Source organism: Ammospiza caudacuta, chromosome 21, assembly GCF_027887145.1.
Source record: "Ammospiza caudacuta isolate bAmmCau1 chromosome 21, bAmmCau1.pri, whole genome shotgun sequence".
Taxonomy (NCBI): Eukaryota; Metazoa; Chordata; class Aves; order Passeriformes; family Passerellidae; genus Ammospiza; species Ammospiza caudacuta.
This window is the reverse complement of record NC_080613.1, coordinates 5,690,322-5,703,016: the sequence shown is the minus strand read 5'-3', so window position 1 is coordinate 5,703,016 and position 12,695 is coordinate 5,690,322. Positions and strand designations below refer to the sequence as shown.

General features: G+C 44.7%; 2 protein-coding genes across 2 annotated transcripts in view; both read left to right on the top strand.

Annotated features, from left to right (window-relative positions):
• The first annotated feature begins 179 nt into the window (after positions 1-179).
• GLE1 (GLE1 RNA export mediator) lies at positions 180-10,108 on the top strand. The gene is made up of 16 exons (XM_058818506.1): positions 180-334; positions 678-948; positions 1,473-1,601; positions 1,766-1,914; positions 2,230-2,290; positions 2,569-2,823; positions 3,561-3,789; positions 3,930-4,045; positions 4,242-4,311; positions 4,631-4,773; positions 5,626-5,816; positions 6,252-6,381; positions 6,681-6,785; positions 7,727-7,809; positions 7,955-8,018; positions 8,707-10,108. The coding sequence occupies exons 1-16, from the start codon at positions 180-182 to the stop codon at positions 8,773-8,775; spliced, it is 2,220 nt and encodes a 739-aa protein (XP_058674489.1). The 3' UTR covers positions 8,776-10,108.
• A 1,375-nt stretch (positions 10,109-11,483) lies between these two features.
• Positions 11,484-12,695, top strand: part of SPTAN1 (spectrin alpha, non-erythrocytic 1) — a 46,010-nt gene continuing 44,798 nt past the window's right edge. Inside the window, exon 1 of the mRNA XM_058818168.1 lies at positions 11,484-11,539. The gene's annotated coding sequence lies outside the window, so the exon portion shown is untranslated. The remainder of the gene's footprint in view (positions 11,540-12,695) is intronic.

Below are 12,695 nucleotides of genomic sequence, written 5' to 3'. Positions count from 1 at the left end.
GGACTCGAACCAGCGGCCTCGGGCCGGGCCCCGCCTCTCCGCCAGGGGGCGGCACCGCCCGTCCCGCCCGCACGCGGCGGATGCGGCCAGCGCGGCCCGGAAGGGGCGGGATGGGGCCGGCCCGGCCGTGAGGGACCCTGGGGGCCGTGAGGGAGCCCCTGGGCCAGTGCACGATCGTCATGGAGTCGTGGCAGCTCCGCTTCGACACTCTGGAGGCCCTGCGCCTCTCCAGCAAGGGCCAGCTGAGCTACTGCAGCCACTGGCAGGAGGATGAGGTGAGGGCGCGCCCCGGGAGCCGGCCCCGCCCGCTGGGAAACAGCGACCGCTCATGCCGGTGACACTGAGGGCTTGAAATACCCCCAGAGCGGGAACAGGGAAACAGCGACCGCTCATGCCGGTGACACTGAGGGCTTGAAATACCCCCAGAGCGGGAACAGGGAAGCACCGACCGCTCATCCCGGTGACACCGAGGGCTTGAAAAACCCCCAGAGCGGGTCCAGGCTCGGGAGCGCCGGGTCAGGGAGCGGGCTGGCCCGAGGGGGTTCAAATGTCCTGCGAAAGTTGGATAGTCCGGAAAAAGTGTTGGAAAGACAGCAGAGAAAAGGGTTAAGTGGGATACTGAGCTGCGATGATAAAGCAGCTACTAACTGTGCAGGTGTGCTCATGGTGTGTTAAAGTTTTATTGAAATCAAGGCTGTGCCCCGTTCACGGAGCATGTTTTCTCTCAAGGCTGCCTTGGAAGGATGTGTGGCTCCCGTTGAGCTCTCCCCTTACTGCGGCTGGGTGCTGGACAGCCTTAGTGGGCAGTTGGCAGAGGAAATCACACCCTCCGAGACTTCAACGCCCAAACAATCCACCCCACTCCCAAAACGGGCATCTGCGGAGAAGATCCCTCCTGGCAGCCACCGCAGCTCGTCACCTTCATCTGCAGAGCCCAGTGAGACCAAGGTAGCTCTCTGATTATAATCCATATGTTTATGGAGCAGATGTGGGGAAAAAAAAAGTCCTAACTTGCTGTCATCAATTGTCAGATCAAGGCTGGTTTGTGCTCTGTTAATTTATTGGGAAAACATCCTTACTTTTAATTTTTTTGTAGTATGAACAGGTGATGATAAAGTTAGTATTAATAAGATTTTAATAGAAAAATGTTTCACAGTGGACCCAAAGCAAACTCCATTTTTCACCATAACTAAGGAAAATAGTTGGAGCTCTGTTGTGTTATGGAACAGCAGCACAGGATTCATCCATAAGGTCACAGAGGAGGGTCAAGGCTGTTGTAAAACTCCACGAGTAACCACACTGGGTTCTCTGGAGTCTTTGAGTGACTTACATGTATTCTGACTCTATTTTACAAGGCAGAGGGTAGGAAGCTGGGCAAATAATAGTTTAGGAGACCTGCTTTTTCTGTTTTCCTCCATGAGTTGCTGATCCTGTGCTTAGACGCTGATTTTACATTTATGCTTACCATGCAGGAAAATGATAATCTTAGTCTCCTGGAAACAAAGCAAGAAGTTGTTCCAGCAGCAGTTCTGTCATCTAAAGTTGCAAAAGTTGAAGGCTGCATTCGGTTGTATGAAGAGATGCACAGGCTGAAAGCAAAGGTAAGAAAAAAATGATTGAGAGGGAATCTGTGAATCCCAGGAGAGCTCCACAGTCAGAGGTAACAGTGCAAGGACAGCAAGTTATAAATGTTGGCCAGTTTAGTTTGTGTTTTCTTCTGTGCACGTTGTTCAATGAGTACCTTTGGTGCTCCTCTGTAATGCAGGAGAGGCTGAGGCAGCGGCTGGAGGAGCAGGAGCAGATGGTGAGGGCAGCCTATGCCCAGGCCAGCGAGCAGCTGAAGCGCTTCGATGAACTGAGGGAGCTGAAGCGGCATCAGGAATTCCAGGAGTTGCAAGAAGTAATGGAGAAGAGGTGAGATTACCTCTGGTATCACTAGAATTTTGTAGCATTTAGTTCAAGTGCAGATTAATTCCTGTTCTGACAATTCTGTGCTAGTCACTTGTGGTTGGAAATTTCACCTTCTGTTTGTCTTACATTAACTATTAGAGTTTGGCTGTCAGAGTAGGTGTCTGGCTATTGTTGAGGTTTCAATGGTTAGAAAAAGGCAACATTTGTGATAGCTAAAGTTCTTTTAGCTTGTTTTAAGAATAGCTTCCTGTGTGTTGGTTTGTGTTTTGTCTCCTGAATGTTTTGAATACAGTTTTTCTGTCTTTATGTATGTTGTAGCTCGAAGGAGGCTCAGGGACAGCAAGAGAAGTTGAAGGAAGAACACCGACATAGAGCAAAGGTCTGAGACTCTTAAGAATTGTCTTTCATAAAAGACCATGACTGCTGGGTGGGAACTGGAAAGACCAATTGATTTATTTGTATTTTCATGACACTCTGAAGGGAGGATGGATTTTCTGGTGCTATCCTGGGTACGTGCTGTAGTGTGGAAATGCAGTAAAGGCACTTGTGTCCTAGGAGCAGAAAGGCCCTGTAAAGCTAGAGCCATCAGACTGAGAAGGAGCTGTACATCTGGAATTATTGAGGTATTTTGTGACTCTTGTGTCTTTGTCTCCCCAGATACTGAACCTGAAGTTGCGTGAGGCAGAGCAGCAGAGGCAGCGGCAGGAGGAGCTGGAGCGTCTGCGCAAGGAGGAGGGCCAGGAGAGGCTGCGGCGCCTCTATTCCATCCAGGAGGAGCTGCTGCAGCTGAACCAGCAGATTGATCCCAACTACAGGCACAAAGACTTGCCCAGAATTGATCTGTCTGCCTACAGCAACCGTGGCAACCAGATCTGTGGACTGGTGTCAGGGCTCATCCGCAGCACGAGCGAGGTACAGGCTCTGCAGGTGTTAACTTGGGCTGTCATCCCTTCCTAAAGCTCTCTCTAGTTCTCTTCAAGCAGCTTGTCATGAGGCCCTTAAATGAGATGGCACAGCAATTATTCATCCTATAAAGCACCCAATTTCAAAGGGGAATTCTTTCCTCTGGCACTTCAGCTGTTCTCTTGAAAATGGCTTATCAAAATGCATGAGAACTTCTACAGGAGAAAGATTCAAATTAAATTGCTGTAAACTCTTGGTGCTGTAAAGTTCCCTCTGTGACAGTGGACTGGTTCATGAATTGTTAAATACTGAACATTTTAAGATTCTCCTCTCTTAATGAGCTTTTCTGCAGTAGCTGGCTTTCCTTGACATTTTTTTCTTTCTAGGATAGGATACAAATCTTGAAAGATAAAGCACTAATAAGGCTAATCCTGTGTTCCAGCTTGTCACAGCTGGCTTTCAGCAGAGGGAGCTGTCAAGGCTTTGCACTGGAGTTCACTTGCACTTGTCCAAGTGTATTCTTAATTTTTGTTGTCCAAGATCTTAGAAATTTAGTCATGGACTTGCAATATTTACAAATATTATGACCAATGTTATGTACAAATAAAGGAGATGGGGGTAAAATACATAGTTAGCTTCCAGATTATCTGAAGGGAAATGCTTCAAAGGCTCCTTGTGCTTGTTGATGGCCCTCTTACCCTGGAACCAAAGGTTAATGCTGTGTCACCTCTCATGTTTCTTGGCAGAGAGGGTTCCCAACTCAAGCAGATGTGGCCAGCACTGAACGAGCCCTGCAGGAGATGAGAGGGTTGATATCCAGCATGCAGCAGGAAATCACTGCAGCACTAGAGGAAAAGAAGAGGAAAGATGAAGAGGAAAAGAAACAAAAGCAGAAAGAGTTAGAGAAGAAAGAGCAGATGAAGAGTCAGACTCCTGCCCCTGCACAACAAGCAGGAGAAAAGCAGCAGAAGGAAGGTTGGTTAGGCTTCTTTAAAAATCTTTTTTATTCCTTTGACTTGCATTTTTTAAAATTCATTTTCTCACTAGAGATTTAGTCTTTCTGAGTTACTATCTTTTTTGTTTTTTTTTTTTTTTTTTTTTTTTTTTAATAACAGGACTTCAGGTTAAAACAGAAGAAAGTATCATGCAGTGGTACCAGCAGCTTCAGGATGCAGCTGAGCAATGTGTTGCTGCTTTCAGTGAAATTGCAAACTGCAAAAGCAACACTGAGGTTTGAACAAATTATTAATACAATTGAAGAGAGATTATTTTAATTTCTAGGGTAAACAGGATAGTTTTCATTTTAAAAAATTAAAAACTGTTGTAGCAGCCTCTGTTACCACTCTGCTCATCCAAACTGTTACAGATATATACTTGTTTAGAAAGGATTTTAAAGTTGTTTGTTTGTTTGTTTGTTTGTTCTCCAGGTGAAGAAGATAAAAACAAACTTGCAGAAAGCTGCTACAATCCCTGTGAGCCAGATCTCTAGCATATCAGGTCAGGAAAACACCAAGAGCTCAATCCCACTGAAATTCCTTTTGCTTTAAAGATTTCATGAGGGCACAAGCATATAAAGTGTTCCTGTAGCAGAAAGCTGACCTGCACACAGCCTATCTGTGCAGGAGGGTTTGCTTGTAAGGCCTCTTGGTTCCCTCAGAAGCATCTTTCTTCATCAGGATTAAGTTTGGTTAATCAGATGGTGCAAAGGTGCCCTTTGGGGTGTGGGTCTGGTGTTGGTGAGCTTGATGTGTTCTGGGTAAGACTTGTCTGCTGTTCCCTTATTTTCTGTCTCCATGCATTCCCTATGTATTTGCAGGCTCTAAGCTGAGAGAGGTGTTTGACAAGATCAATAATCTGCTGTCTGGGAAGGCTGTTCAGACTGAAGGACAAGCAGTGTCTGTGACTCAGCATCCACAGGGGTTGGAGTTTGTCTGCTACAAACTTGCAGAGAAGTTTGTGGTGAGGAAATCTCTTTTTTGGGGTAGCACAGGTAGCCAGTGCTCTAGGAGATGCTTTTGGACACTGAACTGTCTCTTCAGCTATGAAGAACAAAAATCGTTGGGTGTTCAGTTTGCCTGTATGAATGCAGTGAAAAAAACTTTGTTTCTCTTTCACTTCCAACCCTTATTTTATTTCTTTTGGGAGGAAAAACTCTTTTAAATTTTAGGCTTACATCTTACATATTTTGAACTAGGTACAGATAGGTACAGTGTTGTGGAAAATAGTTTGATACTTAATTTATGTTATATCACAAAACCAGTTAATTTATGGTATATTACAAAACTGTATATAGGCTCAAACCTTATATTTTGTCAGAATCTGGGGGACAAAAAGCCCCAGCCTTCATGCTCAGGAGGTAAACTTCAGTCCCTGCTTTCTTGTTAGCACCTCTCAAGAAATAAAGTTAAACTTGTTTTTTTTGGAGTTGGCAGTATTTTTCTCTTGTCTTTATTTGTAAAATTTGGGCTGTTTGAAACTTTTCTCCTTGCAGGAACAAATGCATGCAAAAATCAGCCCATGGAGTAAAACTGTGACTAATTTGTAAATATTTGAAAGTGATTCTTCGGGTTGAGAATATCTTGTGCAGCCTGTGTTTGCTAATCCCATTTTTCCATCCTGAGCCAGAGTTTATTGTCATCCTCTGTGGGTGCTGAGGATATGTGGCTTCATCAGCTTTTCTATCCTTGGTTCATAGCCATGGAAACGTTCAGATTCTTTAGGAAAGGCTAACTACAAAAATGAAGAGGGCTTTTTTTCCTTTGAGAAATTACTTGAAGGAGTGGTGGCTGACTTTCCTTTTCTACCCTCCAGAAACATGGGGAAGGAGAAGTATCTTTTCACCATGATTCAGCTTTCCCAATTGCTGTGGTGCTCTCAGGAATCTGGGAATTACACCCTCGAGTTGGAGACATCTTTTTGGCTCATCTGCACAAAAAGTGCCCCTATGCTGTGCCATTTTACCCTGCTCGGAAAGAAGGGACTTCTATGGAAGAGTATCAGAGGTAAATTCACTGCTGGGCTTTTCCTGCATGAACCCTGCAAGGGTGAGGACTGTTCTGAGTGAGCTCCACTTTCCCCCATCCCTGAGCACACTGGCATTGACTCTGGAGGTTCACTCACAAAAAACCCATCTTGTTCCAGCCCCCTGCCATGGCAGGGACACCTTCCCCTAGACCAGGTTGTTTAGAGCCCCATCCAACCAGTCCTTGAGCATTTTCTTGGATGGGGCAGTCACAGCTTCTCTGTGACCTCTTCCCATACCTCACCAAATGGTGGAACATATGATCCAGAGGGTGATATCAGCCTTTCAATAATTCTTGCATATTTTTGGAGAATCCCTGTTCTCAATAGGATTGACTTCAAGTAAGCTGAGAGCTGCAGAGACTTGAGTGAATGTGTTTTGCTGCCCTAAAACTAGAATGTTTTGTCCCTCTAAGGATGCTTGGATATGAAGTTCATGATTCTAAAGTGGAAGAACAAGATCATTTTCTTAAAAGGATGTCAGGAATGATTCGTCTCTATGCTGCCATCATTCAGCTCCGCTGGCCTTATGGAAACAGGCAAGGGGTATGTGTGGGGCATTATACTTAGAACCTTGTTACTATCCCAGGAGTCCATTAAATGTATTGAAAGCTTGTTTTGTAATTGAGGTGTGCTGAATTTAAGCTAGCTCAGGATATATTTGAAGGAAAATTATCATAACCATGATGAACAAAGCGGTGCCAAGTAATTAATGGTGTGAACTTCTACTTCCTTTATGTTTTCACAGTGATCAAGTTTTATAAAGTCAATCAGAAAATTGTTTGGATAATTGTATTTAACAAGTCATAAAGCAAGTGCTGAGCAGCTTCTTTGTTGCTTTGTAGGCTCATCCTCATGGTCTGAGCTATGGATGGCGCTGGCTTGCACAGATGTTGAATCTGGAGCCTCTGGCAGATGTGACAGCTATGCTGCTCTTGGATTTCCTGGAAGTAAGTGGTGTGGATAACTGTTAGTAGTTAAATGTCACCAATTTACATCCCTTTTGGGTTCTGAAGGGATTGCTGAGGTGAGATTCACAGCAGTTTTTTTTTAACTTGTTCTTATTCCTTCAGAAAGGAACATGAGTATTTCCACATTCTTGCAAATACAGCTTTGGAGCTGAATGATTTCAAAACTGAAGTTTCTATAAACACAGATTCTCTTGTTGTATTTGATTCTGTTCAAGGTTTCTGGCATTTTAAAAATAGCTGTGTGATCTTATATAAGATCTGTTCTAAGTACTTGGCAGTTCATACTGTGCAAGGAGGTCCTGTGGCTGCTCCAGCCAAATTAGTTCATAAAACAGGATAGATTTTTCAGGTTGAAAAGATCAGAGCCTGATGGATATTAATTCTATAGCCTAAGATAATAGGTCTGTGCTAAATAAGAGCCAAAGTTAAAGTCAGGGAACACAAACACTTGAACACAAGCAGCTTCTCTGCTCTTCAAATGCTTCTAAAGAGCTGTAAAAGTAAAGATGAGAAAGTGGAAAGAGAAATACCCCATGGGGGATTCTGTTAGGGGTGGTGAAGTCAGAGGAGCATTTGTCCTGTAAAGTGTGTGGAGAAAGCTGATGAATCACTGCACACAGCAGTAATCACAGTGGGGAAATGACCACAGTGTGCCCCAGCACATGGTGTTAGCAAAGAGAACTATTTTTGGAGGGAGGCTGGGGTGAAATGAAGGATGTCAAGATTCATATAACAGGAAAGAGGGTGATTGTGGTAGCAGTAATAGCATTGGGAGGATTTGCTTGTTTTAGTGTAGGTGTATTTCTTTAAATGCCTGAATAAAGCGTTTAGTGGTTGGTATGGAGCAGGTTCATTGCAGCTGTCATGCAAGTCTGAAACTGAATTCTGTAACCTGCACTTTGTGCCTTTCTGTATCACAGGTGTGTGGCAATGCTCTGATGAAGCAGTATGGGATTCAGTTCTGGAAAACAATGTTCTTTATCCAGAAATCCTATATCCCAAGGTATGATATCTGGGGTTAGGAGTGTTGGTGTTCTCTCTGAAATGACTCATCCATGTTTTCCAATCCTTGCCATCCACCCCCACACCCCTTGTGAATCAAACCCAAGTTTCTAAATAGATTTTGAAACGTGCTGTTATTTCTGCAGGATTGAAGCTGTGACCAGCTCTGGCCAGATGGGCTGTTTGTCACGTTTGAAGAATTTTGTGCAGGTAAAGCAGTTTTGGGGATTTTTTTCTTCATTTAATTTCCAGATGTTTTGGTTTGGGTTTTGTTTTTTCCCATCACTGAATATATTCATAATTTGGATAATGAGGTTGGCACTGCTTGCCACCCACAAGACCTCTCTCTATGATCTAACCCTCTTTTGTAACTTTTCAATTACTGAATTATCTTAATGATAGTTTTGATATCAAACATCTCGCTGCTTTCTTACCTCACTTCTCATTTTTATCAATGAAAATGTATTTTGGTTATAAAGGAAGATCAGTGAGAGGAGATGTACAGGTTGAGGAGGATTCTGCTGAGTCATTTCTGTCAGGGCTATTTCTTATCAGTAGTTGCTTGTTTCTAGCACTTGTCCTGCTTAAATATATGGGGAAGTGGCAATTTGAACTGCTTTCTGTAGTGTTTGTTTAGCATTGCATTCTGCATATTTTTTAAATAAAGCTTGCAAAGCTGTAAATCCTTGATTGTTTAAATTGTTCTGTGAATATTGACTTAGATTATGATATTAAAACATGACAGCTTTGAAGTTGTACTTTCATTTAATAATTAAACTGGTATATTTTATCAGCAATGCTTTGAATGTATAGTAAGTATACAGAATTCCTGAGAAGAAATAGCAAATTAAAATATTTATCTCTATTTATCTTTATTATTTGTCTTTCTCTCCATTAGAAATGTCTACGTGCAGAGGAAATTCCATTACCAAAGGGCATTCTGACACCTTCCTTTTGGAGAACATAAATCAACCTGTATTTCCTTTCCCCTTGATGTTTAATTCAAGAAGATTTATCTGTTAGACTCAAAGCTAATCTTTGCATTAGATCTTTATATGTTTTTGTATAATAAATTACTGAAACTTCAAGACTTTTCCTTCATATGTTTAAGCATGTGGAAGATGCTTTAAATCCATTCTGCTGGCTCTGGAGTTAAGGACTGAAAAATTGGACTGAAAAATTCCACAGTGCTGTTTGGCTCATGGAAGTGAAAATACCTCACGGCTTTATGAACTCTTACCAGCATAACCAATCTCCAAATTACTGCTACAGATTTATTTTTGTATTTCTTACATCTTTTGTAAATCAACTGTAATTATGCTGATGGACTTGTTTGTCTCAACATCATCTGAAGTGTGTGGTGAGGCTGGGGAGGGTTGGGCAGTGCTGACTCTGGTCTCCCTTGGATGTAACTTCACTCCAAAAGGCAGGAAGGGCTCTGGGTTGAGGGGAGGTGGACTCACTGCTCCAAAAGGTTTGTGGGGGCTCCAGAGGAGCTCCTGTAACCATCAAAATTCTATGGGTTTTTTCTGCTGAAGAGGCAGTCAAGAAAATCCACGGTTCCTTGATGAATAGGGGAGATGGGAAATCTGTTGGATTTACAGTGAGCTGTCCTTGAACTGTTTTGGTGGCCTCTTAAGATGAAAAAAATTACTTTTGAGTTCTACAAGGTGGTTAATTATTCTGCCAATATACTGTTGCAAGCTGAAAATGTTATTTTTAGCAGCCTGGGGTTTGTTTTTCCTAGAGGCATCACGGTTTGAAGCTGTAGAACAATTCATATTCTCATATGAGAATAATAATTTGATTTTTCCATATAGTTCTTGAGATTGCTTAGAAGAGGTTGTAACATGTGCTTTGGAATTCAGGCCTGTAAAACCCTTAACATTGTATTTTAAATGGTCTAGTGCCTAACTTAAATTTGTATTTGGTTTATGGATTTTGTAAACTGACTCTGGAATACTTTAGACTACTGTTACCTTGTGATTGTTCTGGGAAATTGGAAATGGCCTCCTGGTGTCCTTTCTGCCAGGTAACTCTGAAGCAATGCAACTTTTATTAGTATACTTGAAGATGTACAAAGTTTTTTTGATACTGAGTGGAGATGTCTTAATTATATATTGCATATTTCATAATTATGGGGGAGACAATTTCAGTTTGCCAAGACAGTGATTGGTCCTGTCTGTTAGAAACAATTGTCTGCCTGTGCCAAACCCAAGGAAGAATTTGATGATGTACTTGTGAAATACAATACTATTTTTCTTTTTTTTTGCTGACAGGTACTTGGGGTTTCTAACATTTGTGGGGTAAATAAAAGTATATATTTTTATAAAAATTCAAGATATCCTTTTCTGCCTCAGTAAAGAGAATCCACATACCTACTATTTAAAAAATACTCATATGAATACTAAATGAATAATGTGTGTGCTTCATAAGAATCAATGTTTGTTTTTAGATGTAGCTTGAGGTTTTATCTGCTTCTTGAGCTGAGTGTTTTACTTGTTTTTGTCATTTTAGCAGGTTTGGATGTTAGCCAGTTGGTGCTGTTAAGATGCAATGCAAATAAGGTCATATGCATATATCCCTGGTGGTTTTGTATGTACATTTATATCAAATATGACCAAGGAGAGCATTGCAGCTGTGGAAATATTGTGCCTTCAGCATGAGATGCATCAAAGCTGGTGTGAGTCAGACTCCTGCTTGGAGACAGGAGTTCCAGGCAGTCTCAGGCATGCAGTGTCACCATAAGTGCCTGTGCTTCCAATTAAGTACTTCACTCAAATGAAGTGTCATTAATTCACACAGCCATCAAACCCACTCACCACTGTGAGCCAGTAACGTTCTTGCTGCCTTCCAGCCCTCTAATCTCTAATTATTTCAATTTTTTTAGAGTAGAATGTGTCTGTTTTAAACATTGATTTAATATTGAAGGCTCTTTTTCCTTTGAATTTATGCATCAGCTTTTCAGAAATAGCTTTCCCTTGACAGGCGCTTGCAGCCTTTTGATGCTGTGTCCTTGCCAGGCTCTGGGTGACACTGCACGGTGCTTCAAGCAGCCCTTCTTACCTATAGATATGGATATAAATTTTATTTTTATATATATGTGTGTGCATTATACATGTATATATAAATACATATTTATATAATGTAAAACTAATGAAGCTGCTGCTTTGACTGAATGCTGCACCGGTCACTTGTCCCCATCACTGGGCTGCAGAACCTCGACTCTCTGAGACCCAAACTGGCCCTGACCCCGGAGAAGGGGGCACAGAGCCCTCTGCCGACCCCCTGCGCGGGCATTTTACCCGATTGCCCCTTTAATAAAGTGATTTTGTGGTGCCCGAGCCGGTCCCTGCAGGGCACAAACGCCCTCCGCACCCTGCTCCTCCCCTCGGCTCTTTCCGGAACCGCTCGTTCCTTCCGAAACCTCTCGTTCTTTTCCGGACCCTCTCCCTCGGTTTTTCCGGAACTGTTCGTCTCTTTCCGGATTCACTCGGCTCTCTCCGGATTCCCATCGTTCACGGGCGGAGCTCGGGTGGGCGTGGCCTCCCCGCGCTCCTTTCCCGATTCTTTCCGAAGATCTTCGTCTCTTTCCGCCGACCGGGCAGGGCCGCTCTGCGGCGCTGACGTCACCTCCGGCCGGGCTATAAAAGGGCGGGTGCGGGCGGCGCGCGCGGTCCGTGGCGGAGGGCGCGGAGCGGGCGGGAGGTACCTGCGCACCCACAGACCCGGTGAGGGGATGGGGCGAGGGGCGGGCGGGGGGCGCCGCGCGGCCTTCACCGCGCCCCGCTCGGACTCACCCAGCCCCGCACGCACAGCCGGGCACAGGTGTGCGGCTGAACCGGGGGAGGCTGAGGCCGGCCCTGCCTCCGCGGGCGTCCCTGCCGCCTCTCGGTCTCGCCCTCCGCGGCTCCGCCGGGCGGTTCCTTATCGCGGGGCGCCGCAGAGCCGGGCCCGGGGGCTCCCCGCGGGCCTCGGTCGAGCGGAGCGGAGCGAAGGGCGGGGGCGCGGCGCGAATGAAGGGCGGGCGGGCAGGGAGCGGCCGCCGCCGTCCTGAGCAGCGCGACCCGCGGCTGGAATCCCATTCAGCGCCCCGGGCAGGGACAAACAGGCGGAAAATGACATAAATAACATCCCCGGCGGGGAACAGCCCCCGCCGTGCCCGCCCGGCCCTTCAGGGCTGCCAGGCAGCATTTCCCGGGGAGAATTCCCGGGGGATGGAGCCGGGGCGCCGGGAATCATTGCACAGCAATGGCTCCCGCGGCTGCCCAGCCCTGTCCAAGGTCAGGAGATGCGGGAGGAGGACGAAGGAGCGATGGAGGGGCCGCGGCAGAGCCGGTGCCGCAGCGCCCGGGGGGCTCCGGGCAGGGACGGGCGTGGGGGCGGCTCACGGAGCTGCCGAGCAGGGAGGAATTTCAGCAGAATCTCCCGACCTCTGTTCCTTTCATGCGTGTTATTTTGTACGTAGGGCAAGGTCTACTGCTTCCTTTGTAAAAGAATCGGGATTTGTCCCTGCCCTGGTTGTTAAAAAAATAGCTTTTTTTCCCCCTAATTTAAAATAAATCCACATCAAGTGTTTCTCAATTTGTTGCCCCCATACACCTTACCCGGTTAAAACAATATAAATCTGCATTGCTGGGTCATAAATATGTGCCAATAGGGCAACCATTTTCCCTGGTATTGAAGGAAAACCAAGCAATTGTCATTGTATATTTTTTCAGCAGGTTCATGTTGGCTGTTCAGGATTTTTTTGTAGCTGTTTTATCATAAACCAGGTTCGTGTTCCTGTCCAAAATGTACGTGACTCCTGAGCAGTCTTTCATGCATATTTAAATAGGTTGTGAAGAGCAGTTGTCTGGAGATGGCGAATGAGCATATCAAGGGGAA